This window comes from Psittacula echo (assembly GCF_963264785.1).
Source record: "Psittacula echo genome assembly, chromosome: 16".
NCBI classification, from domain to species: domain Eukaryota; kingdom Metazoa; phylum Chordata; class Aves; order Psittaciformes; family Psittacidae; genus Psittacula; species Psittacula echo.
In genome coordinates, this window is record NC_137752.1 from 4,472,260 (window position 1) to 4,499,112 (window position 26,853).

The following is a 26,853-nucleotide window of genomic DNA, read 5'->3' on the forward strand; positions in this document are numbered from 1 at the left end:
CATGCCTTGGTTCCCTCCCTGTGAAATAAGTCAGAAATGTTGCATTGAGCTTCTGTGGGGCAGTGAGACTCAGTAACTCTGGTCAGAAAGGCAGTATTTCACATACCACTGTCCTGACTAAAATTTTAAATCTGCATCTCCTGGTGTTCTGTGTCTTAGAAGTCAATTATAATACTGCATTAGCACAGTTTTTTAAATATAATTCTTACATGATCATTAAATGATCCAGGGAGTCACTCCCTTGAACTGCAGATTTTCCTGCACCTCCAGCTGAGCCGCTGGGATATGCTGTTCAGCAGGTATAACTTTATTCAGTAATTACAAGTTTATAAAAAGTGAAAACCACGAGCAATCCTCGACTTGTTATTTCAGAAACATACTTGATTAATATCTTTATGTCTATTTTTAATATGTTCTTTGCCAAATGTATTCTTTTTTATTCAGTATTCTCCCCTGCTCAGTCTCTTTGCTTTTAGCTCTGCTTGGCCAGAAAAAAAACAAATCCTACCAGCCCCCAAACCCTACAACTTTTATTTTATTCAGTGACCTTATTCCAGTATGCAGCTTCTGGGTTTTATTTCTCTTCTTTGTTGCTTCCTTTTTAAAATTTAACCTTGTGTCTTTTTTGTTCTGCCTTCCTGTTAGTTTGCTGTGGGCAACTGCTAAAGGAAATTGTTGCAGGCAAGACAAAACTTGGGGAACTCGTTAAGACTTACATTGACAGTGGATCCCCAGGTAGGGCACGTTGTTGTCTCATTACACTGTACTTAAAAATTTGTTGCAAAAAAATGAATTGTGAGTAAATTTTTCTTGGTCAGATTCTAACCTGAGTTACACCAGAGTAATCTGGAAGTTGACTAATTCCATTCCTTACATGTGATTTGTAGCACTGCATAACAGAAGTTAGATTGCTGAGCTCTTTGATATCTTCAAAGCAAATAGTTCACTGTTCCAATGAAATTTAGGTTTCTTCTACACATTCCAAAATTTGAATTCCATGTTTTTATCTCTAAATCAAAATCAGAGTTCTGATCTAGATGTATAATTTTAAAATGCTTAAACTGTCACTTAAAGCACAGTATTGTGTTTCATTTTTATTTCAAGTGGGCTGTAATAAAGACTATGCTTTTTTTTTTTTAAATGACTTTTAGTATGCTACTTTAGTATGCTATTTCAGGAAAATATTTTAAACTTAAAGTTTATTTGCATTTCATTTCTATCAGCATTTTTGGTCATAGGAAGGGACTACCACAAAGAATATCTAAGCATTCTTTGCTTTTGCATGGCTCTGCAGTGATTTCAGATAAATCATGAATACTGTAAGCTCCTTAGGGCAGCAGATTAAACTTAGGTGTTTGTTAGTTGTCTTGCACAAGGATAGCTGTCTTGATGTGGTGGGTATTAAAAATCAGACAAGAACTGTAGTCCTAAAGGATAAGTTGTATTTCAGTAGCATGTAAAAATGTTTGTTTTTCCAAATTACAATGGCCTGGAAGAGGAACTTTCAGTCCTGTTTCTGGCAACAGGCCAAAGGGTTGCCAACAATACAACTAAAAGGAGACAATCTTGTTTAAGATTGAGAAATCTTGGTTAAGCTTCAGTATTAATGGAAATTTGAGCAAACCCCCCTGAGCAAAGAAAAATCTTCATTGTCTTTTAGTTTTAGCAAGGAAAGTCATTTGGTGAGGTGGAAAGCTTGAAAGTCCCCTTTTTTTGCACAATAGCTTAATTCTGAGGCTGAATTACACAGATCTGAAACATGAGCCTATAAAATTAACTGAGGTTCCCTTGATACCATAGCAAGAGATTCAGTACTTTTGTAAGCATTTCAAAAAGACCTCTGGCAGCCTGCAGCTTTGGGTATTCTATCCCTCTGTCAGGCACTTTATCAAGCCATGAGGTAATACATTTTAACTCTAAACTTCATCTCTAGTGAATGGATTGCATTTATTTGTAACTCTGTGAGTTCAGTGCATTAATTTTCTGTGTCAGTCACCATATCACTGGGACTAGGAGCTTACGTGGGAACCATGGGAATGGAAAGCATGAATCTCTACAGCCTGAAAGAGAAGCTGGGTCTTCTGGAACATGGGCACAGAGATCCAGTAGAGGATTTTCTGATTTAGAGACACTGCTAATCATAATGACCATTTAACTCAAAAGCAAGAGATCTTAGTGTATACTAATTGCAATCTATCCTAGGTCTTCATGTATGGAAATAGCTTTATGTGTATAGTGTGATTGATATGAAAGTGGCTGCTTGTGCAGTTTAACTCACATGTGGAGATCATTTTAAGCTTTGGGCCCATGTCTTTTCATGGTATCCATTCATTTCAGAATCTTATGTGTATACTGTAATTTCACGTCTCATCTCTGTGAAGCAGAGGACAGCCACTCTAAATACCTCACTCCTTTAATTTCAGTTGTGGCTGAGATGGGAGTTTGGATGATCTATTTATTCAAAGATAGGTCCTTTAAGAGCTTTCTTTACTAAAATGCTTTTTGTGTATTTTAGAAACTTCATCTTAACCATTAAGGTGCCTTAAAGGAGATACCAAGAGCATTCCCAGTAGAGTAAAATAACTGCACAGATTATAATTTTTAGCCGCTCCTTAAAATACACATCCTTAGTGCAAGGGAGCTGTTTCAGGAAAATGAAATTGAATTTGTAATTCCTTTCTCCCTCCAAATTAGAAATTATTTCAGATTGAGATTATTTTTTTTTTAATGTAGCAGGTAAGGACAAGCTGTAAGCTGTACAATGCTTCTGAATGTTAATGGGAATAATAACTGTATTTCTGTGCATTCTGCTAAAAAAAAAAAATCCCTCTCTGCTTGTGTGCACATATATTTTATTTCGTGGGACATACTATAAAATTAAGGGCTGAATAAAAATAAATATTATATAGCAATACCAGAAATAATAAGTTCTGTCATTTTGCTAATCCTCCTCTCCCAGGGATAACAAAGAATGAATTTACATTAGTAAACACTAACAAGAATTCATTACTGCCCTCACAAGAGGTTTGGAGAAAATGAAATAACATAGTGTATTGAAAAGGAAAGATGGGCAAAGAATTCTTGCTGTCTTGCTACAGAGGTGCAATCAGGTTAATGCAGAGGAAGGATTCTCACGCTATGATTGACTACATTCAGTTTCAAGAAAATCACATTTAAAAAGAGTTTGTTTCATCAATAGCAGACAGTATTATAGCTGGAATAGCAGTTAGAACTTCAACATTTTCATTGCGTTTCTAGTTAGGTACCAGGTAAACTTAGTTGTTCTTTGGGCAAGGAATCATGCAAGTGGCATTATCACAGAATATCCTGGAACCAAAGGCAGACCGGGAGCAATGCTGTGTTCAAATCATTAGTAGTCAAAATGAAACTACTGCCATAAAATCTTGAGGGCATGCCTCATATATTCTTAAAATGCTTGCCCTGGGGACTGTTTCAGTGTGGTTTTCCTTTTTGTGGACACAATTGATTGCATACAATTAGTCATTTAAGATATGCCAGCAGGGTATGTTGTGGTGTCATAAAAAGACTCAAAACCCAGTTCATTCAAAGCTAACTCATTATTGAATTATTGAGGCTGCCCACTGTCTATTCTGTTCTAGTTCTGGTTGACTAGCTCAGATCTCTTCTTGGGTTTAGGATTCACAAACATTCTTTATGGTGTTTTTCCTGTATGGCTATTTGTGTATACAACATGTACTTCAGGAGACCAGACAATTATATTATTTACCCCAGAAGGCTACTCAGTGCATTCCTATTTTCTAGTGTTTGCTGTCTCATAAAGACCTTATCTCCTGCTTTATCAAACTTCTCAGGTTTGTATATGGTGATATATTTTGCTTAATGAAGGTAGCAGAGTTATATTTGAGCCCATTAATTTTGTAGTTGCCAGTACATTCTAGTCTACAGTAGGTGCACACTAAATACTGAAAAGTCCCTTTTCAGTGGAAAGTTCAGCAACCTGACTGCTTTCTGTCTGTCATAAAGATAGAGCTGTTCTTTGGACAACCAGTCTGAAATGCGCATCCTTTTTCTTTAGGATATTGTGGTTTCCACTGAATGCTGGGCAATTATTGCTAACTATACTCTGGGCAGAAAATTACACACTCTGAGACCAGTCTAATGGTCACTAGCTTCAGTTTGTTTAAACCTTGATCAGAAATTTAACACAGGCCATTTGGGCAGCCGAGAAAGAGTTCCATCTGGAGTAAGAGGTGAGTGTAGTGGCCAGAACACTTCCACAGGCAGCAAAATAACTTGAATCCATTCAGTTTGACTCCTTCTGAAATGCTGTGAGGAACCTGGTCCTCCCCTTCTAGTAATTCAGGCTATGGACAAATGATGAATATGTAGATAGCTTGTCATAGACCTCATGGTCATGATGAAGACATTGATGCAGGATTCATGTCCCCGGGTTGCTGTAGTTCTGAGGAGGGCTAGCTCGCCTTCTCTACCTGTCTCGTTGAAAGCATAGGCACGCATTAATTTAAGGTTCCATTTGCAGGATCTCTGTTCACCATTTTAAAGGTGTCTGTCAGAATTTGATACCCTGAGAGAGTTAAAAAAAGCAGAAAGTATATCCCCCATAATATCCCTGGTGTTTGCCCCTTGAGATGTTTGCATTTGATTAATGAAAATAGAAGCAGAAGCTTTTTGGTGTTGGGGGCATCACAAAAATAGGACTGGTCATCAGTCAGTTGAAAAGGAATTTGCATGCCACTGTTCAATTTGCTGTGTTCTCATGGTGCAATAGCACGGAGTGATCACTAATTAATATACCTGTTTGCAAGGCTGCAATAAATGGAGCCAAGAAAAATGAGATGACAGGAAAACAGCATGAAGAGCAGGGGGGAGGAAAAAAAAATCCACTTCCAAACCAGTAAGATTCTGCTTTTCAGCTGGGAGAACTGCTATTAGTTTGGGTAATTGTTTTTTCCACCAAAATGAAGATTCAGGTGGTAAAGAGAGCTGATTCGTGGAAGACAGAGAACATTGCACTGCTTGCAGCCTGTTAGAGCTGAACACACACAATCTGTGTTGTTTTTTCCCCTTTCTTTTTCTATTTTTTAAGTAGTAATATCTGAAGTGGTCCCCAATGGCAGCTTGTATGTAGGAGGTAAAATCTGGAATTCCCTAATTTCTCCTATTTTCTAATAAAAACTATTACTGTACAAATGTAGATTATTTTTCCCCATTATTTTAAATTGGAATGGTTTTAAAGGGGTGCTTTTTGGTGGAGCCTCTGAAAGTTGGGGTCCCCTGGTGATTGTGATCACAGTCTCACTGAAAGCACTTGGGGTTGTTGGGTTCTTTTACATCAAATTAATATTCTCATCACTCAGTGTGAAGTGCAGGTTTGACAATAGAGCAGCTTCGTCTTTGTTAAAAACTTGCAAAGAGTTTCAGAGTTGAAAGGCTGAGTAAATCTTTATATCTGAGGAGGTAAGCTTAGTGTTATTTCTTGTTTTTAACAGCGCTGTACTGGTGAGCTGCAAGCTGTCTGAACATTGGAGAGAGACCCTTTGGGAGCTCCATTGGTTTTCAGCAAGTCTTTGCATGCAGTGTGTTTGTACTAGCTGAAGACAGCGCATGGCTCTCTAAATAATTTACAAGTTGATTAATAGACTCACATGGGTATAATTAGAAGAGGGAGAGACAGCAGCTCCAGTAACGGGTACAGTGCTTGGGGGAACTAGAGACTTTATTTTTTTTAAAGAAACTTTCTAGGGTGCTGGGCGTTTGAAGATAAGTTGGGAAGAGCTCAGTGCCTCTTCTCTTTTGAAGTGGAAATAGGACAGTTTGAATCCGTCGAGTTTAATTTTTCACAAGCTTTAGGGGCCCTGCAGTGCAACTCCCTTTTTATTATTGAAAAAACTCTCCATTTTTCTTTCATTTTTCACACACATGCACACACACACACAGAGCCCAAACAGTAGCTAATAAACAAATTGATTTTCTGCTTTATTTAAGTTAGTTTTATAATGATGCTATATGTTCAGCTATATGTACACCTCAATCACAAATATACTGTGTAAAGTTATAGAGATATTTATGAATGCACTATAATTTATGATTTTTAAGAAACCTTCACCTCTGTTTGACAATGCTTTTGAAGTAGCTCCGTTTTTCAAGTCAAACTTTTGACTTTTCCTCTGGGACTGCTACAAAGGTTTTCTTATGGAAAATAGGTAGCAGCCTCTTTTCCTACTAGGAGAAAATTGGTGGTCAAGAGAACAAAATAAAATTTAATTTTTTTCCTGTTTTAATAAAAGATGCAAGGTTGTAGAACAGGAAGTTTTACATGAAGGCAGAGAGGGAGTAAGTTGTCATCTTCTTTCCTGAATTTTACTTTTCTGTGTATGTTGAATCACTAAATACGATAAATTAGATCCCCTTTTCCTTTATTTGAAAATCTAGAATATATTTTTATTTACACACCGTACAACAATCAAGATTGGCATGTCTGGCTGGCAGATATTCAAGGCTGAAGCAACTCTTGGGAGGCTCAGTCTACAAAGCCATTTTTAAAGCCTTAAATGGGCCATCCCATTTAAGAGTAAAAACAAAACAGCAAAAAACCTCACACCTCCAAAAGCCAGCCCTGGAAGCCAGAGCAGACAAAATTGATGTGATTTTGTTGAAGAGTCTAGTGCAGTTGTTTCCTGGAGCAATTGTGATAAGAAGTCAGCCAGTGGGTGTTGTCCTCCTTATATAGATTTTGCCAGTCTTCTGGTTTTGCAGCTCTATTCACTGTTACTTTACTGGAGTCTCAATAGTCCAATATTGGGCACCCATTGTACTATACAGTGCTGCTGAGATCTGGTGGTTTGTGTGAGGAAGGGGGTATAACAGGTTGAAAGTTAAAAGGTCTCGAATGCTCACCATGGCTTTGGCTCTACTTTGGGTGTCATATGCACAGAATCAGGCTCCTGCATGAAACGGACTTTTTAAATGACAAGCAAAACATTTAATAACTCTTGGGTGTCACTTTACATATTTGAATGTCCTATTAATGTGGCTGGTAGGTGTCAGGAGGAGCAGCAAGGGGAGACTTCCAGTACTGGGGATCCAGAGCATGTCCTGGCCCCAGGCCTTGCTACTGAGGACAACAAACCCCTCATCACCCTCCCTTCTCACCACATGGGGAATGCCAAGATGGGTTTCACCACGTTATCAGACCAAATTTATTCTTTTTTGTAATCTTATCACTGTTATCACAAGTTCTGGTTATATTGGAAGACAAAAATATAAAATGTAGAAACAAAATATTTTACCATACTATTATTTTAGTGTATTAAAATAATCATTTCGGTTCCTGTAGGGACCCATTCTCGGCAGTGCTGTAGATGTAAAATTAGTGGCATTACATCTCAATGTAAATTTGCCCACGTTACTGGGGGGGTTTTCCACGCCGCCTCTTCACCTGCCGGCTCTGCGCTGGCCTCGGGACCCAGAGTGCCAGCGAGGGGCGCGGGGTCTTACTTACGGTGCTTACAGAGAACTTAAATCGTGTCCGTGAATAAATCATGCCGAGGTTTCGGGCCGTTCAAAGCCTCGGTACCGGGTGCCGCCGCCCCGCGCTGCCCGCCGCCCCCGGCAGGTGGCGGTAGAGAACAAGGGAGCTGGGCTGGCCGGGCGGGGCTCCCCCGCACCTCCGTGCTTCGGGGTATAAACCGGCCTGTGCCCCGCAAAGCGAGAGTTACGGGGGTGAGGGTTTATTGCCTACAGGAGGCTGTGCGCTGTGGAACGGGACAGCAGCCCGTGGTCACGAATCTGGCGTGTTGGCAGGGTTAGATTCAAATATCGATCGACCTATGGGATAGTAAATCACTGCTGAATCATTCTCCAACACATTAAAAACCGATTGATAATTGTTACCGTCTCTGAGGACCTTAATGTGGATGAGAAAATAGAATACTTCTCTAAAAGACCTAAATAAAATGACCTGTTGTGAGTAACCCAGAGTTTATAGAGCAATAAAATAAGCAAATCTCACGCTTTGCTAAATTTAGGATTGACAGGACAATCCAGGAAAGTAGCCTTTGGCGGTAGTTTATACTCAGGGCAAGATGTTAACTGTCAAGTTCTGGAATCAAGCCTCAGGCATCTGAATTAACTCTGAAAGTCTGCAGACCTAGCTTAAAAAAATTCTTCAAGAGAAAGGTAAAGGATAAATGGACAATATTGTCTAAAGGACCTGAAACTTTTTGCAGCACAAAGCTGCAAATGCAGATGCATTTATGCTGGACTTAAAATTGAGCTTTTATAGGTTTGGAGAAGTGAGTCAGTGCCCTTCAGAAGTCTGTTTTAAGGGGTGATATATGGAGGAGGAATCAATTTAAATATGATAATCGTATAGCTTGGAGCACTGACAGCACTGAAGCTATTGGAGAATAGTGCCCTGTAATCTCCCAAGTATGTGTCTTTAACGTTCTGTTACTTTTGTCTGGAGCAGATGGCATGATTTTGTAACTGATTTCCTGATACGGTTTTCTATTAGTCCTGCAGATCTATCGGTTGGGTAAGATCTAATGGGCCACACTCCTATGAGTTTCATGAGGAATTGCTTTTCCTAAGGGGTACCTTCTACCGGTGAAAACCTTTGAAGCTCTGGGAAGTAAATTTATTTTTTAAATGGTCTGATGATTGACAGCCCTGGAGATAGAAAATCTCTATGTGTCCACGCAGCAGTTCCAGCATGAACAGCAGCACTTTAAGCCTCTGTTGCCTGTCCCCTGCCTGATCATAGCCGTGAATTGATTAGATCACTTCTTAGGTCCACAGCTGCTAATTCAGCTGTGTAGTCTAGACCATTAACATGGTAGAGACAGACCAGGAGATAAAGGAGGTTTGGTGTGTGTTATTCATGTTAGGCAAGGATGTATGTGTGAATGAATTGCATTTCTATATGGAGCTGGCCCCATTCTGCCACATATACCATTTCTGAGGTTCACCATGACCGTGGTCCACAGTTCTCTACGGTGCTGTCAGCACAAGGCATCACTGTAGCTCAGTAGCTCTGCAGCATTATGTCTGAGGGGTGAATTTTACTCCTGCACCTTCATTTCTTGCCTTAATAGAGATGTGCTTCCACGTTACCTAATCTGGATATCTCTTTGTAGCACATCGTAATTTTTACAAAAAACTTATCTTTGGACTTCTCTAATGATAAAGTAAAATCTCTCTAGAGTCTCATTCCCCCAACTTTCAGAGTTGGAAACTCACACAAGCTTATGTTGAAAAGGAATTGATTATTCAAAGCTCTTGTGCTTCATAATCTACTTAAAACATGTAGATTGACTGTCTCATCAGAAAAGCTCTGAATTTTACTTTGCTATATAGCCCACTGGGTCGTGTGCTTAAGGCCAGGAGACCTCTGGCTAGTTACTTACAGACTGTGTGCCCCTCCAATTACAGGTTATTAATTTGCCTTACATTCAAGACACAGTTCCACATGAGTGAAAAGGAATACCATACTGCAGAGTTTTTCATTACCTACTCTGTCTGTACTGCAGCAAAATAAGAATAATACTGATTTCTTTCTTCCTTTTTGCTTCTTTTTTTTTATCCCCCTCTGGTCTGTGGAAGATGTTTTACAGTTTTAATGCAGCTGTTTTAAGTGTGACTATTCCTGTTCAAGGGCAGCTGATGTACTTTGTAATGCCATTGAACAGCCAACAAGCTATGTTCCCCTATTGTGTTGAAGTGATAGGTATGTTTGCTAATCAAGAGGAGAGCAGAGCTTGCTGTCTGACTTGTTTATGTTTTATTTCTCACCATCAAGCTTTAGAGGGAGACACAGAAAATATGTAAGCATCTATATTATTTGGTGATGTATATATGTAGATGAGCGTACAATCTAAAGTGTATTGCTGGTATCTTCTAGTCAGTCATCGCTGAAATTAGCAGAGTGTCAGGGTTAGAACACATCCCCAGTGTTACTCAAGATACCCCAGACCTGACATGTCATTAGATAAACTACTAATTCATTGCCACTTCATCTTGATTGTTTTCTTCCCCTCTTGTGATTGCTTCAGTTTTGCTCAAAAATAGTGACCAAACTGGAGGATTTTGATCATAAGGATTCACAGAAGGCCTGTGGGAAGTGATCATGTAGAGGAGATGCTGCCTGGTTCCCATCACAATTCCTTTTTAATTTTCTTGTAGGCTGTAATGTTTCTACTTCACATATGCAGGATTGAAGCAATTTTGTCCCTGGAACTGGAGAATCTCCTATGATCTGCTGGAAGCTTAACAGCCCAGCCTACCCCGTTATTTCTCTGTGCCATTCCTGGGGCTTTCAGCCTCTGCCTCTGATTCCCTGTTCAGCTCACAGGGATGTCGGCTCTGGCAGAATCCCACTTTAGTGCAGTTTCACTCAGGGTTTGTAGGGTTTATTCCAATCCGTTGCAAAACTGTTTTAAGCATTCTGAAAATGTTTCCAGAAAAAAAAAAAAACAAACCAAAAAACAAAACCCAAACAACCCAAACCAAACATGTAATTTGGCATTCTTGTAAATCCATGTTAATGATTCCAGTAGCAATCATGATAAAATAGCATGCAGCAATACAGAAAGTTTAGTGCTGCAGCCAGAGATTCAGGAGTACAGGAATATTGCACTGGTCTTTGTATGGAATACATCTTGGGGAAAGAGAAGGTGGGATTTTGTTTTCTTTTTTCCTACTAGGATGTCTTGGATTTGAATTAGTTCTTGTAACCTGGAGGGTGGGGAGAACAACTGCCCTGTAATTCTGCCACTGAAATTCTCCTGTTACCCCCTCTATGCCTGCCTGCAGCTCAGGTCTTAGATAAGTATCATCTGTCTAATAACGCTTCTGCCTGCTCCTGCGCTATTGTATAGTTAATTTTACGAATCTTATTTTTAATGGAATGCCTAGTTTTGCATTGTCATTTTGCTCTCTGTCATGTGTCTGGTTTTATTCCATCCCTTTTTTCTTTCAGCACATGGATAATATTACTCCCCTTAACCTGTTTTTTTTATCATGTGAAGTAGATATCCTCAATTAATACACTAATCTGTTTTCTAATTAATTCCCTGTGGTTTTCCTCCCTTTTTGCTGGTACGTTGAATCCTGAGTGCAATTCTGTAAACTCAGTAATTTGATTATTTAAAGGAGAAGTAATGAATTTCATGGTAGAGGTGTAAGTCATTAGGAAATGTTAAATTTCAGGAAGCAAGTGGATTCTATTATTGTGGTTTAAAACCTGCTTGTGCTCAGGGTATAAATGTGCACTGCTAATAATATAGTCTACTAAAATACAGGCACATTCCTGTCAGCTAGTCCTAAAGCGAATTGCATTGTTAGAAATCTGACACTTTTACTCTCCTACAAGCAATTGTTGTTGTATTTTTGTATGCAGATGTGATGGCAGAGTGAGTATCAAAACATCAACATTCCATGATGTGGATTTATGTAGCATTTTTTATCACTTGTTTCCAGTAGAGGCAACAGTGTATAAGACATACTGTACAAATAAAGAGAAGGGACTCTCGTTGCTGCTTGAAAATTGTTTAGTCTGCTTGTTTGGGAAGTAGCTTGAGATGATTTTGCTGACCTTTCTTTGGGGTTATTTAACACTAAGCCAAACACATTGCAAGAGTCCTTGGAAATTTTATAGTCATTCTTGGTAAGCCTGAACATTTAATTCTTCTGTAAAAAAAATAAAATAAAATTACAAGAGACAGAAGTTTAAGTGTCTGATTGAAATATTTCAGTGAAAATGTGCAGGATACCTCCTTACCATTATGTCCCATTAAATAGAGTTTTAAAAGCTGCATAGTAATTGTAACCCCAGTCAGCATCTTGCTGATGATCTCTCTTGCCCTGAAGAATAATAATAATAGAGGAAAGAAAACTTGTATCTCTAAAATTAGGAGCCATCAATGCAGTAATTACACTACTTGAAATACATTTCAGAAATCTATTTTCAGTTGTAAAAGCTTCAAGCCTTTGGGCAAATGGAAGAATTATTGCACCCAGCCTGCTGTGGCAGAGCCATTGTCATCTGTGAAGTTAAATACAGAATGCTACAGAAATTTCTTTCCTGTTTTAGGGTTTCTTTTTCACAAGTCAGGTCATTATTTTTGCATTTTGATAAGATTGTGTCACACACTTCACGGTGACAGCAACCCAGTAGGGCTGAGAGGAAAAACTACATTGCAGAATTATGTAGGCATCAGTTTTAACCAAATACTTTGCTTTGGTCCTGCAGTTCTTTACGAGTTTGGGGGTTCCATGGTAGCACTGTAAAGATGCAAAAGTCAACAGTAACTCCTCTCTCCAAAATCTATCAATCATAAATGGGAATAACTCTTTGTGTTTTAGTTCCTGTAGCAGTCTAACCAGAAAAAGTAGCATGTATCTTCCTTAAGTGCAGACTCAGCATACAAAATAAACATCATCTTTTGAATTCTTGGCAGTCCCAGACAAGCTTGTGGTGAAGATCCTGACGGAACGCCTAAATGCGCTAGACTGCATGACCAATGGATGGGTGCTTCATGGCTTCCCAAGAGATGTGGAGCAGGGAGAACAACTGCAAGAATCTCATTTTGTTCCGAACAGGTAAGATATACATTTAGTAATCACGACGTTACAATGAAAAATTTGTTTATGGAAAGATACTGATCTTTATTGGCATTGTATAGGCTGTTGCATCTTACTTATTACTTCCTCAGCTAGAAAAGGAGTCTTGCTCCTGGAGAGTAGGAAATGGAGCACTGGCCTTACAAATCCTCCAGATGGCCAAACTGTGGGAGAGAGAAGAGGTTTGTTATTCTGGTTATTTGTTTGAGTTGCCTCTAAAGGCAAAGCATAAGAAATGGATTAAAGTTTGGATTATATCAGAAGATGTATTTTATTTGCAGCAGGAGGGGGATCTACATCTTCTTTCTTTAGCATTGGCATAATGTCATAGAAATATATTAGTATTGTGAGGAGCTCATTATGAGACATTTGGGTTTTGTGAAATAATTAAAAACAACATGAGAATTATATTTTATTTGAGCTATAATGAAGTGTTCAAAAATGTAATACAAGAGAAATGAGCATCAAAAGAGAACTGTTATGACTGTCAGGCAAATAAAATAGGGTTCCTCTTTACAGCTGGTCCAAAGGTGGTGAGGTTTTGAAATGCTGGTGTACTCATCAAAGCTGACAGGCTTTTCCATTCCCCTCCCAATGGTTCCTGGTTCAGCCCATACCACTGGCTGACACAGTAGCCATTCCAAAGGCATACATTGGAAATTTGTAGTCTTTTGTGCTTCCAGGAAGTTATTATTTCAAAACTCATAGTGGAAAAGGTGTATTACCCACATAGGTGTCTGAATTGGCAAAGTTACTCTTCCTGTGTCTTTTGTGTGGCTGCCCTCAGTCCCCTCCGCTGTACCGGGCATAGTGGAAAGATGTAAAAGGGTAAGACTGAGTTGGAGGGAGAAGAGAGGAGAATGAAAAGGGAGGGAGCTAGCAGCAGTCATGGTATCAAGTTTTAAAAATGAAAGTATGTGAAAACAGCAGTGGCTTGCTTTATTAAAAGTAGGACAGTACATATCTTAAGCAGGAATCCATTTAATGAAAAAAGGGTAAAGGAATCTTGAAATGTTACTCAACAGTTAAGTAACATTTCCCATGGGTTATTCCTCATGTGCATTCAGAAGGTAGGTCTTGAGTCCGTAAACATGTATCTGAGTATCTGAGAGCACTGTGAATACTCAGATGAGTGCCAGGTGCTCCTTTACAGGATCAAGACCTCATCAAGTGCAGAAGAACAACTCATAAAATTGTATGTGTGGAAATTAGGCACTGAGCCGTTTGCTCAGCCTTCGTTTTCTTTAAAGATCTCTGCATACCCATATGAGTTAAGAATTTGGCCCCTCCAATTTTCTACAGGGATTGAAGTAAGGGACAAAAATAGACATCATGCTATCTGATTGATTTTGGAGCTGGTATTTTCCAGGCAACTGAAGTAGTAGGTATATAAGGGAGAGAGGGTGATTATAAACAAGAGGACATATTGCAGCATAGGATAGCAGGGCAGTAATTCAGTTTCAGTTGTGATGCTAGTTATAAAACACTATCTGCAGAGGTGGTGTTTCTGACATCAGGAGAAAAACCTGATAGAATTATAGCCTTGAAATCAATCTGGGAATAGGATGCAGAAATCTATAAATCAGACACAGAGCAATCTACAAAGTCTCATTTTTAGGAGGGCTCTGTTGATGAAATTAGATTAAAATAAATTTACATATATATCAAGTTTATTATTAAAATCTAGTCACATCAGTAAACAAAATTATTTGTGAAAGAGTATGTTACTCTATGTTTTGAACTCGAAGTAGACCTCTTTGGCTGATCAGAACCCAGAGTTATTGTCTGCTTGTCAAGTCACAAATCTATTCCTTAGAGCTAATAAATGGTTAGTGTTCAAATACTATGTTTTATCTGACTCCCACCTCATAAAGCTAGTACACATAATACTAAATTATACAGCATTGAGCAGGATCAGTCTCCTGACTCCTCCATCTTATGGAAAGAAAAACAAACCTAGTAATTGATGGTAGAAAAGAAGGAAAATAAAGTTATTTGAAAACAAACAAAATGGGCTATAAAGTTTGTTTAAATGTAATAATAAAAAAACTCATACAGCATCAGCCACTGCACCCGAAGAACTACCCTGGAACAAAAAGGAAAATAATTCATTTTTCCACTGAAAAAGTAAGGTACAGGGTTTTCTTTAAATTAGAATTTGCAGTAGAGCAAAGGTTTGCTTACAGCTTGATGGAGGAAAACCTGCCTTATCAGACAAAACCTGTCTACCAAAAGACTGCTCTTTCTGTACTCAGAGAAGACGTGTTGCTTTCTGTGTTCCTCCCTATGAAGCAGTTACTGCTTAAGTGGACAGGATCCTAATCGCATTGAACTGTGGCAGCCTTTAGGGCAAATAAGAAGCTGAATCTATTAGTGGACTCTCAGCTATCTGGTAAAAGAACACCATTAACCACTTAGTGCCTACGGTAAGTGGGAATCCAAATCCAATTACAGGTTGGCATCTGAAGCTCAGAACTACTAATGCAAAGGACTGAATTCAGTTCCACATCCAAATGCATGTGAATAGGTATTTTAGCTTTCTTAATTATCGTTGCTTGAGCAACAATAAGAAATATATAGTATAACCATAGATAGTTCTAATATACTGAAAAACTCTATTTGGTATCTACCAAAATATTTCTCACCCCTTCTGCTCTCTCCCAAACTTACAGTTAAAATAAGACTCAACAGTGGCAGTATCATCTGTTCAATATCTCTTGTTGTTAGCTTCAGCTAGTTTTTGACCAGCTGTGTGCTGGTTCCAGGCCAGTTGAAGGCAATCAGTAGTTTAAGAACTCCCTGAGCTAGAGGGTCATCTGGACAACTGTCTAATAGTCCATTTTGCTTGACTTTACAGTCTCTTTTTCAACACTGTCCTTTTGGCCTCCACCATATATCATATGGAAAGGAGTTTCACTTTTTCACTGACTGTCATATGAAAAAACTTCACAGTATTTTTTCTGGGTTCCTATACTGAGAAACCAAGTATAAGCATTCCCTGTTCATGTCTCCTAACACTCCTGATTTTATAAGCTGCTTGTGTACGACTGTTCAGTCATCTCTTACCCAGGCAAAGAACTTGGGTCTGTTTATCCTTTATTTTCCTAAAAGTCATTTCACTATTCTGATCATCCTGTCTCCCTGTTCTCTACCTTCTCTAAATTCTTTTGCTTTGATGGGACAGCCAGAACTTCATTCGGTTTTGAGGGTAACACTGGATGTATACATGTTAGCGTAGCCTTTTTTTAGTTTTATCTTAACTCCATTGCTCATAATAATTGCTGATACTCTGATGGATTATCCTGTGATATTTGTTGGATATCTTGTGTGTGTAGACTATTGAAGAATACAGTGTTGCTTTCATTGAAAACATACTGAAAAATCACGAAGCGTCACAAATTTCAACTGAGTGTGTACAGACTCAGTGAGGAGCCTAAAAACCCTTTAACTCAAGATCTCTGTAGTTAAAGTTGTAGCCTGGTTCATGTTAGAGTTCTCCTCAAGCTGATAAAGCATCTGTGCTGATGGGCTCTGCTGCTAAGTGTGTCCTGGGATTCTCAGTTCCCCTATCCCATCATTTCCTTTGTTTTTTTCCATCTAATCTGAATCCAGGGTCAATTGTTTTACATTTCAGTATTGACTAATTATATTACAGTTGAATCTACAAACAATAAAAGTGGACAGACAAAGCTGGGCAGGGGAGGGATGAACTGGAGGATTGACCAAACGACATATATATATATATATAATAGCTCAAATATCCATTTTTTCAATATTATAGTTTTCTCTTTCCTCATAGAGAAAATAAACAGCACTTGCCTCTCTGGTGCAAGTTTTCCAGCAGTGTTTTATTTGGTCTTCAAAATGGTGTGGCTGTATCCCTGATTATGTCATCTTTTATATATGTATTTTACATAATATATTTAAAGCTTCTTTTTTATGATGCTATTAAGAACCTGTATTCAAACAGTACAGGATAACGAAGCTCCTAATTTCTAAGATAGAATCTGTGAATACGTTGAAAAGGGAAAAATCAGAATGGAAAAGAATATTTTTATTTTAACTAGTTGGTCTTTACATGGGGCTTTCATATTTCTGCAGCTGATCCCAATGTGGATTAGGGATAATAAACAGCCTATTAATGGAGGCCTGAACTAGGAAATGGAGTTTGAATCAGCAGCAAAATTCAATGGCTGGCGAAGGTTAATAACTCCATTACTATCAGCTCTATTTTTTAGCCGTTTGAAGAGCTAGGTGTTAGCCTTATCTTACTCCTCATTAATTGAGCTAATAGAACCCCAGTGACCCTACCATGCTGCCATTATATGAGAGTTTACCAGACATGGACTGGAATACTTATCACTGAATATGTATTCCTCAGATTCATTTTTATATCAGAAATATTTTTGTTAAAGATTGGCTGTCTTCAGGGTGTTTTTTGGCTTTTCATTTCCTTGCTGCTTCCTGTAACAGCTACGTAGTTGGAAATTAAATGTAAATGACTTAATTAAAATCCTATCAAGGAACAAGCTAAGTCCCAAAATGGTTGCATCAAGGAAACATAATAGCGATTGAATTATTCTGACATGGAAAAATCTTACAGGGCAGTTTTAAAACTTTGGCCTAATTTAAATGATGGATATTGTGTATTTATAATAGATGTGTTTTTAATTGATGGCCTACAAAACTCTGATGGGGAACAAATAAGAAATATTACAATTATATCTTATTTTCTCCTCATTTGCAGGGAGGAAAAAAAAACTCCACCAGAAAAATAATGTGGTAATCAAGGTACTAAATCAGTAGAATTAAATTTGCCTGCACCAGGGACGGAGAGAAACAGCAGGAAAAGTCCAAGCGCCTTATGTAGGATTTTGCTTGATTTATAGAAAGTGTAGTAAAAATAATAGGCAGGCAAACTCTGTTTCAGTCATTCTCATTTTTTGTCTCTTCTGATTAGAAAGCAGCTCACTCTTACCAGAGCCATTATATGGTTGCTGGTTTACTGACTGTTGTCTTCGCTCATGCTAATTGGTTGCCTTTTTATTATCACTTTGGATATCAGTGCTCCCATCTCAGATAGTCTCTTCCTCCTCCCTGGCATGTTGAAAGGCAGAGTGACTAGTTTGGTAAAAACTAAGGGGCAAGACACTGGAAACTAAAGGAGCAGGATCTTCTTGAGGTCAGTGCTGTGTTTATGAATAGAAATGTATTTTGGAAAGTGTGGTTTAGGTGATGAATTCTTCATCACAAGGTTTTTCTTCCCAAACAAAATACATTACAGATTGTGCTTACAAGGCAAACTTAATGAATCTTCCTCTGACCTGGACTGGTGAATGATCCATCAGCTTCACTGAGTGAGTGGAACCAGTTTAACCCATAATTGCTACCCATTTAGCCTTTTCCAAGCTACAACATTTCAGCCATTGTGTTATCTTTTGATGCAAGTGTTTTGGGACTTACTCTGTTCATTGACAAGATTTTAATTAACTTCATTACCTTTGTTTCCTGATCTGCCCCTATTGCAAGAGGAGTTGCTGAGCACTCTGTAATGGGCAAAATATATCAGGGAAGCTCCAGTTACCTTATGTGTAACAGCTGTGCATAGAAAGGTGTAATTGCTCTTGTAATTGCTGGCATGAAGGCTCTGTTAAGCAGTCACACCCATGGGCTACTTAATAGTGACAACTAATTCTCCACAGATAGTGCAAAAGCTGCACACACAGAGGCTCTTGCCCTACACAAAACTGATGGAAGGAACTCCTTAAGCAGATTGGATGATTACAATAAAAAATTATCACTTCTGCACATTCTACCTGTCCTGTATCAGTACCATAGGAACCTTTCTATCCTGGGGAAAGGATTTAATATGTATCTTGAGCCAAAAATAGCAAAACATCAAATGCAGTTTTAAGATTTTTCCATTGACTTTCAGTAGGATGCTGCATTTGCTCTCACAAGTTTATTCTGTTGCAACAAGAATAGAAGGTATATTTGGCATCAGCTGTGGGAGGCAGGTATTATTTTTAGAAGTTACCTCATACAAGCTGCTTTTGATGGAGTTTGTGTGGTAAAATCCTGGATACAGCAATTAAGGAGATCTCCGATTTCAATAAGCTTCCTAGGTCTCCAGGAAGAGAAAGGAGAAAAGCTTCTACTTCTAATCCAATATTTTTATTTTTGTATTTTAAGTACCCAAAACCACATGCAAAATCCTGCCATTCTTTTTGCTGCTGAAAGGAGGGTTATTTTTCTGCAGTAGCTCTCTCTCACAAATGAGGACACATTAGGAGATCTGAAGACTGCTATCGCCTATAGATTGAAACCATTTTTCTCAGAAGATGCTGCTGGTATCAAGACTGCCTGAATTCAATACCTAACTGAAGAGAGAGAGAGAACTCTGTAAAAACAGTAGATAACATCCAGGATAATGTTCGCTGAGAGAGTTGGGGTGGTTCAGCCTGGAGAAGAGAAGGCTGTGAGGAGACCTTATAGCAGCCTTCCAATACCTTAAGGAGGCCTACAAGGAATCTGGAGAGGGATTTACAAGGGCATGTAGAGATAGGACAAGGGGAATGGCTTTAAGCTGAAAGAGAGGAGATTGAGATGAGCTCTTAAGCAGAACTTCTTCCCTGTGAGGGTGGTGAGGTACTCAGGGGAGCTATGGCTGCCCCATCCCTGGGAGTGTTCAGAGCCAGGCTGGATGGTGCTTGGAGCAGCCTGGTGTAGTGGAAAGTGTCACCATTACATCTGTACAGGTTAAAACTGAATTTATGAAAGTCTGTTACTGCAATTGGTGTCTGATACTGAGAAACTACATTACAAATGCGCATTACCTTTGAACTCCATGATTACTAAAATTCAGGAATTCCGGAGTTAAAACTTAAGATTGTGCCAGCTATGCTCTGATTTAGTAATCTTTTTAGACCTGAGACTAATCCCAGCGTAAGCCATTACTCAGAGCTAGTGTGTCTGGCAAAACTGGCCCATCCTGAAAACCACAGGCAGAACAGGCATTATGCTTCTTTTGCTTAGATTCTCCAAGCTGAAGATCTGGGAAGACAAGTGCATCAGTCTGTAGCAAATATAATACGGCTTGGGTGATTAAAACTGTCAAGTAATATTGCATATTGAATGGAGAGTAGTTTGTCATTACCATGAGGATTAGAAAGTGTAATCTTCATTAAAGCATCAGTGGATTTACTGCTGTTTGCCTTGGAACAAGATATTTGCTCAGAATTTTCTAGTAAGTAAATTTAGCAAGTACAGCGCAATTTAAAGAGCAGAACTGAAAATTGTCATAGCTTATTCTGTGGGAAAGTTGTAGAAATGATCCCTTATGTCTGACAGATGCACAGTTTCTAATTCTGTTGTTCTTTTCATATAACTGACCCAAGATTAAGGTGCAGCCACTTACAAAGTAATTGTTTTATTTAACCTTCTAGAAAATGCTGCTACTTTGTGAACATAATTTAAGTTGATTTTTGGGCTAAGTATATAGAAAGAGCAGTTCCTCCTCAGGTACCTCTAGTGAAATCGAAGGATTTGAACTGGATCTGAATGTGCCTCAACGTTAAAGAAAATAGAAACAAAATAAAGAAATCATCTGGTTTCTCAACCCCTTGAGTCCTGTGGGCTCTTCAGATTGCCATATTTTTCTTAGCAGTGTTTGCAGTAAAACACTGAACTGTCAAAGCAAAGTATGTGGTGAACTTGCCATATTCCTGTGAAGTTCACTTTCTCCTCTTAAAAGTACAGCTCCTTCACAGAAGTTTCTCTCCAGTTGTACATTTCTAACCTCCATGGAGGAGACTGCATAGAATTAACCGGTGCAGCAGCAAGCCCTTACCTTTCATTGCACCATTCAAATTATAATCTCAACTTGGAAACTTGCTGCCATTTTTTTTCTTTTGCTAAAACTGTTACTGCCACTCCATTATACTGAATCCAGGCTTTTATTAACTGTGAATAAACTGCTGAAATGCATTTTGCATTGTGATTATTAAAGAATTCCTTATATTCCAATTCTGTAATTATTAAAGCAAGTAGCTGTTACTTAGAAAAATGCAACAAAACACAGCAAAACCACGGATGGCAGGAGAGAAGCTTGGATGTAATGACAAGGGAGATGTAAGACCAGATGCAGTTCTTAAGGTCTCTTCTATAGCTGTGTATTTGCATTACAAACCTAGGAAGTTTGTTCAGTACAGTTTCCACATTATCCTGTCTGCAAAATCTTGAGCGGCTTCCTCTGATTTCTTGCGCATCATGTTGATTTACTGCAAAGTGTAGGGGGGTTCCATATTCAGGCTGAATATTTGGTTTTAGTTCCTGACTTGTAGAGAATTTCTCAGGTGGTTCCTCAGTTTCTCATCATGCCACAGTCCTTCCCTTACCCCTACCTGACCCTGCTATAGATCTCAACTGTTGTTTTACCTTGTTGATGTTTTGTCTATATTTGCTTTAACCAGCTGCCCCTCTTTGCATGCAGCACTGGGACTCATCCCCTCTCTCCTATCAACAATAATTAGCCTTGTAAGACTAATGGAAGAAATCGTGTCTAATTACCCTGTTGAAGGCCCAATTATGTTATTAACATTTGTGGTCTATAAGCTAATGATGAGGAGAGCCTCTCATTTGCATAGCATTAAGTTAATTGAGCTGGAAGCTATGGGGTGGATAGCAGTGATGATAGCAGGATTCTGTTACAGAATGGATAATGATGACCGGAGCAGGACGATTCACCTGACAAGTTTATTAATTAACAGCTATCTGATTACCTAAAAGAAATGGCAAGTGGCAGCTCTTCTGAAAGAAGCGGCAGTATTGTTTTAATGAAAGATGCTATATCACTGCTGATATTTGGGGCTGATTGATGTTAATGGCAGTGTAAGCTCTTTACTGGAAGCCTACACAAAAACCTGTTCTGGTTCCTCCCTGCCCTTGTAAAAACATGCTGTGAGGGTCTGATATTTGTGAATATGCCCAATTCTCACATGGTGCACGAAGCAGCTCTGTGCCAGTGGATTTGTGTGGTTGTATGAACAGCATGGTCTGAAAATCCTGCATTGTTATGTAACCTGGAAGTTTTGCCCTTGGAAGAACCAGAGGACTTGATTTTGTAATCAGGTTTTTCCCATTCAGATCTTAGGGGGGGTTCTATGTTGTATCAGGGAGAAAATAACTATAAACATTCAGCTTTTTTCACATTTTCCTCGTGTGTACAAACTGCAAGTGAAGGTGAATGCCCCTACCTTCAATTTATTTCTGAGTACAAACAGTCATGCAAAGTTGTTAGGCATTTTAAGAAACAGGAATCGTTTTTATCTGAAACAGTTCTAAGAATAAAAATCCATCTTTTTATTCTTGATTAGATATCAGGTTCTGTCTGGTTAATTCCAAACACATTGTAATTCACAACAGATTCAGAGTCTTGTTTGAACTATAGTACCTTTTAGATGAAACAAAACCCCCACTCTGTTTAAAAGTTGCCTGTGCAGTCAATCCAAGACTAACTTGCTACACAGTTACTCATTGTTGGAAGCCCACTCCTCAGTTCTGAATGTCAGATACAGCTTCCAGTTCACAGATCTTCTTAGATTTTTTTCAGCTACATTGAAGAGCCCATTTGTAAATCGCGGGAACTCCAGACATTATCTAGTGACTGAGATCCCCAGTTCATCCTGGACAGCCTTTGACCAAACCTGTCCCAGGAAAAAAAGAGAATACTACAAATGTTAACCTCTCAGAGAATGACTTTTTATCCATTTAGGTGGCCTGAAGGTTAGTGTTTCAATAGTAATAGATTTGTGAAGTGTAAAGACCTATAGATAAAATACAATCACCATTATTTTGCCACTGGAGAACTTATATGCACAGTCTTCCTGCGTTCTATGACTGGCATTTGTTGAGTACAAAGGAGCTCAACTTTGCCTTGATCTGATATGGTAAACAGGCCAAAAATTTAGTTTACTGAGTACATACAGACATTCACAAGTTGCCACAGGCACTTTTGGTCAGAAACAGAAGAAAAATGAAAAATCAAAGATGAAGGAAGTAATCTGGGAGAATAGTTCCTGGAGCCAGCTAACAGTGTGGTCTGTTTATTGGTTATGGCTCACAGCCACCAGCAGAAATAGAGAGTCCACTGCAGACTGAATTACTCTGTGCAGCTGTGGATACCTGTGTGATGTGGAGCAAGCGAGGGAGATGTGTTTGTGTAGCACTTATAAGGAGCATCCTCCATCTCCTTCTAGTTCTGTTGGCTCTGTACCTAGGCTGTACCTGGCTTGGTACAGAGCCTAATGTCCGCAGCTGTGTAGGAATTACCTAAAAAGGTTGTTCAGAAAATCTAGCACAATGAATAAATGCCTTTGCTGGAATCTAAACCCTACATCCTCCTAGTCCTCATTAATTTTCTGTAATCACCAACGCACACAATGTTGGATGGAAATATCTTTACTGTATAAATTAGTTTTTCTGTAAGGTATTCCGTAGTTCACTACAATGCCTTGCCGTATAAAACAGACAAACACAGCATCAAGCCAAGATCTGATAGATCAGAAATTATGTATTTAATTCAGAGTTCTGTATAGAGTGCTCATAAAAGCTTGATCATGATAGAGGGGGCAATAAGCATTTGGGAACATAAATATTTCTGTAGGAAATGGCTTTGTGAAACATTTAGTTGTTGAGTAATAAGAACAACAGAGAAAATCAGAAAAGTAGAAATCTCTAGGTACTAATCTGATGGGTTATATATGTTGCAATGATAAGAATGTTGAGAGAGAATTTTTATGGGTGGAGTAGCAACAAAGACATTGAGTCCTGTACTTTTTACTAATGTCTTCATCTTCTTGTTCTTGCCCCACTTGCTATATCTGCTGCTCCAAAATTCAGCTTTAAACCTAGAAAAGCAGTGGATGAGACCTTGGGGTGCTGAGCTGCTCCTCTGCTTGGACACAAGGGTGTAAGTCCTGTGAATTTGCACGAGCTCAGTGTTTTGAGCAGGCAGGGCAAAGCCTTGGAGTCTCAGGCCGTGATCAGATGTTCACCAGAGGAATGGATCAAAATCTACAGAAGGCCAAGCAATGTTTGTTGTCAGGGATGGACTGCAGGAGAAAATACAACTATGTGAGGATTTCAGGGGAAATGATGCTCTTTCTTTGTCTCTTGTTTTTCTGGAACAGCCGTTGTGTGAGTATTTAGGCATCAGTCCAGCCACACAACACAAGCAAATATATAAAAGCACACATCAGAAAGTATTTTAAATAGCCAAATTGTAGAACAAAACATTCTGGCAACAGAGCTGATGCTCTTGTCTGTCTGTAGGCTAGAAAATAAGAAAGAAACCTATAGGAAAAATAAAAACAACCTGGGAATAGCCAATTAGGTTAGAAGTGATGTTTTGGCTGCAAGGATTTTGAGGGCTGTAGAGAAAAATAGTATAAGATTAGAAAATGTTTGTCCATCCTGTGTGACAGATGTGGGAGAAAATGTGATCATTTGTTACTTCTCTCTTTTCTCCTCTGGAAACAGCAGCAGCAATGAGCTGGCAGGCACAGTGAAATGCAGTTAGCAAAAGTAATGGGAGTTGAAAGTTTGACCTTTTGTGATGGAAATTTGATATGAAAAAAGAGTCTTTTGATAATTTCTCTATCCAATCAGCTATGGGAGATGTCTTGATCCTGTTTCCTCATTTGCATGCTGACTGATCTCATTTGAAAACCCAATCATTCAGAAATACTGGGACGTCAACAGAAATGTTACAAGGAGTTGTTTTATCTGAAAGGTCTTCAGGGTGTCATCTCTTGTTTTTCACTCCAGTGGCCTGATCTCTTCTTCATGATTCCATGTTTTTATTGGCAGGATAAGTTGAACATATTGAAATGCAAATAGCCCTTTCCACATTGAACCAAAATATAGGAGTGGGGTTTTTTGTTTGATTGATTGTATCCAGAGCACTTAAAAGGCAATGAAGGAAATACTTTCTGCAGTGCCTTTGGTTTCTTGACATTGGAAAGTTCTGATACTTCCTGTTAGCAATCATTGGCAGAAAGTGGTTCCTGGGCCTGAGTCCCACCTCTGCTTTTTCCCCCTATAAGGCCTACATTGGTGCAGCTCACTGATTCTGGGACCAGTGTGTGAGGTTATCTAGTTTGTCTACACAAACATACACACTTTTTGTTGTTATCCCAGGCGTATTTAATAGTTTTTACCAAATTGCAGATGTCTTTAATCCAAGAATGGTATAATTCAAAGCCTACCAAGATCACATGTTGGCTTTCAACTGCGTGTGTAAGTGACCAGATGATTATCTGGCTAGTCAGATTTCAGATCCCAGGCACTGCCCACTTAGGTGAGTTGAGGATCAACTTTATCTCCCAGACAACTTAACCTTTTATTTTCTAGAACAGGCAATCCAATTTCCATTTTACTCAACCACACTGTGGGTTAATGACAAGTTTTCTTGCTGTGTAACTGGTGTCATTATCCCTTATTTTGGAGACTACCTATTAAACTAACGTCTTAAGCCAAAGTTTTGCATTACTTAACCCAGAAGCTAGGTACAAACTAACAATATATACTAGTTCTGAATAAAGGGAATTATTTAAAATAATTTTTTGTTTCTGGCATACTATCTTTCTAACATCAGGGTCAACCAATACGAGAAATCATTTTTCCTTTAATATCCCAAGATTTTTATTTCTCACCTATCTCTCCACCTGGACAACCCCTAGCCTGCTAATCTGAGCGCTGTCATAGCAGATGGGATGTTCACCTCCTTTCTGGGGCTTCTTAGGCTTGCTCTGCTTTGTAGAAGAAAGCAAGTATTCACTGAATGTGTCTCGCCTCCCTGGTAACACCTGCATTGAACTGCAGAAATCTTCTGCTTTTCTGGTTTGATGTAATTCTTTATACAAAACAGAACAATTCCAACAGGAGAGCAGGAATGGATTTTCTTAGCTTAGTGTTGTGGTGCTTGGTTGGGAGATGGTTCATAACTTGAATGTCAAAGTGAAGCTGGCATGTTTTGAAGAGCTGTCCTGAGCCCCAGCTGTTGGCTGTCCCTACCTAACACAACCTCTCTTAAAAGTGGTGTGGTTTTGCACAGTTTCGCTTCTGGCAGGCCAGCATTCCCTCTTGGGTTCACTGGTGCGGGCAGATTTGGCGAGGGGATTTCATGCTCTGTGCTGTAGAGCAGAAGCCCACCGGAGCGTCAGTGGGGACACTCCACAGGGATTGCTTTCCAAAGCCAAATCCTGGAGGGAGCGGGTGTAAGGAAAGGAATGAACCAGATTATGAGCTTTACATAATAGGATATCTTGAAAGTCATTCAGTTGGCGTTTGTACAACACTCTGAAATGTAAAGCTCTAAATTAGACAGGAGGTGAAGATTTACCATGGTGTTCCTCAGGTGGGTGGCAGTATACCTCATTAGAGACCCACAGAAGTTTGCAGTCTCCATCAGTGAGCTGCAGAAACAGTGTATTTACTCAGCTTGTTCTTTATTCAATAGATTTCAGGGTCTAACCACAAATTAATGCACATGTTTGTGATGTTTATCTGATAGCACCTAATTCCTTCAGCAATACGTGTACTTCTGTATATGGGTCGGGGATTTCATTGCTAGAACAACGTGTGAGGACAGAAGTAACTTGACTGATAGGCCTGTTCAAAGCAAGAGAATCCATTTCATAAAATCCTGTGGCCTGTCAGCTGGGGGGAGTACTTTTCAAAACAGCAGAAATGGTAAATTCCCCCATTCCTTGTGTAATAAACTGAAGTTGTTGGCATGACTAGCTAGCACAACTCAGCAGCTCTCAGAATTAGACACTGAGCAGTCTCCCAGTGGGAAATCAACCTCCTTCATCTCTCATGTATTTTAGAATATCGATCCATGGAAGTTAAACCACGATGTGTTATTCTTGATAACCGCAGCAATCTAGCTCCTCCCTGCTGGAGTTTTTTGAATCTACTTCCCTCTCCACCTTCTTCTTTTGCTCCACAGTATTAAAAAAGAAATGCAGCTCAGCATGCCAATATTTTGTCTTCAGTGAAGTCAGCATAGAATATTAGTGTCCAAAAAGTTGTAAAACAAAAGACTATCATATGTTGCACCTTTTAATCATGTAATTGCTGAGTGACATTTAACTCTGAGGCTTTAAGTTACTCCTTTGTCAGCCAGCCTTCTCCTCCTGCCCCTCTCATTCCTCCCTCCTCCCAAAG

General features: G+C 39.0%; 1 protein-coding gene across 1 annotated transcript in view; it reads left to right on the top strand.

Moving 5' to 3' along the window:
• Positions 1–26,853, top strand: part of AK8 (adenylate kinase 8) — a gene marked incomplete at both ends in the record, with an annotated part of 64,295 nt that overhangs the window by 27,171 nt on the left and 10,271 nt on the right. The window contains 2 exons of the mRNA XM_080630358.1: positions 646–735; positions 12,462–12,603. Of these exons, the coding sequence (XP_080486484.1) occupies positions 646–735; positions 12,462–12,603 (232 nt within the window). The remainder of the gene's footprint in view (positions 1–645; positions 736–12,461; positions 12,604–26,853) is intronic.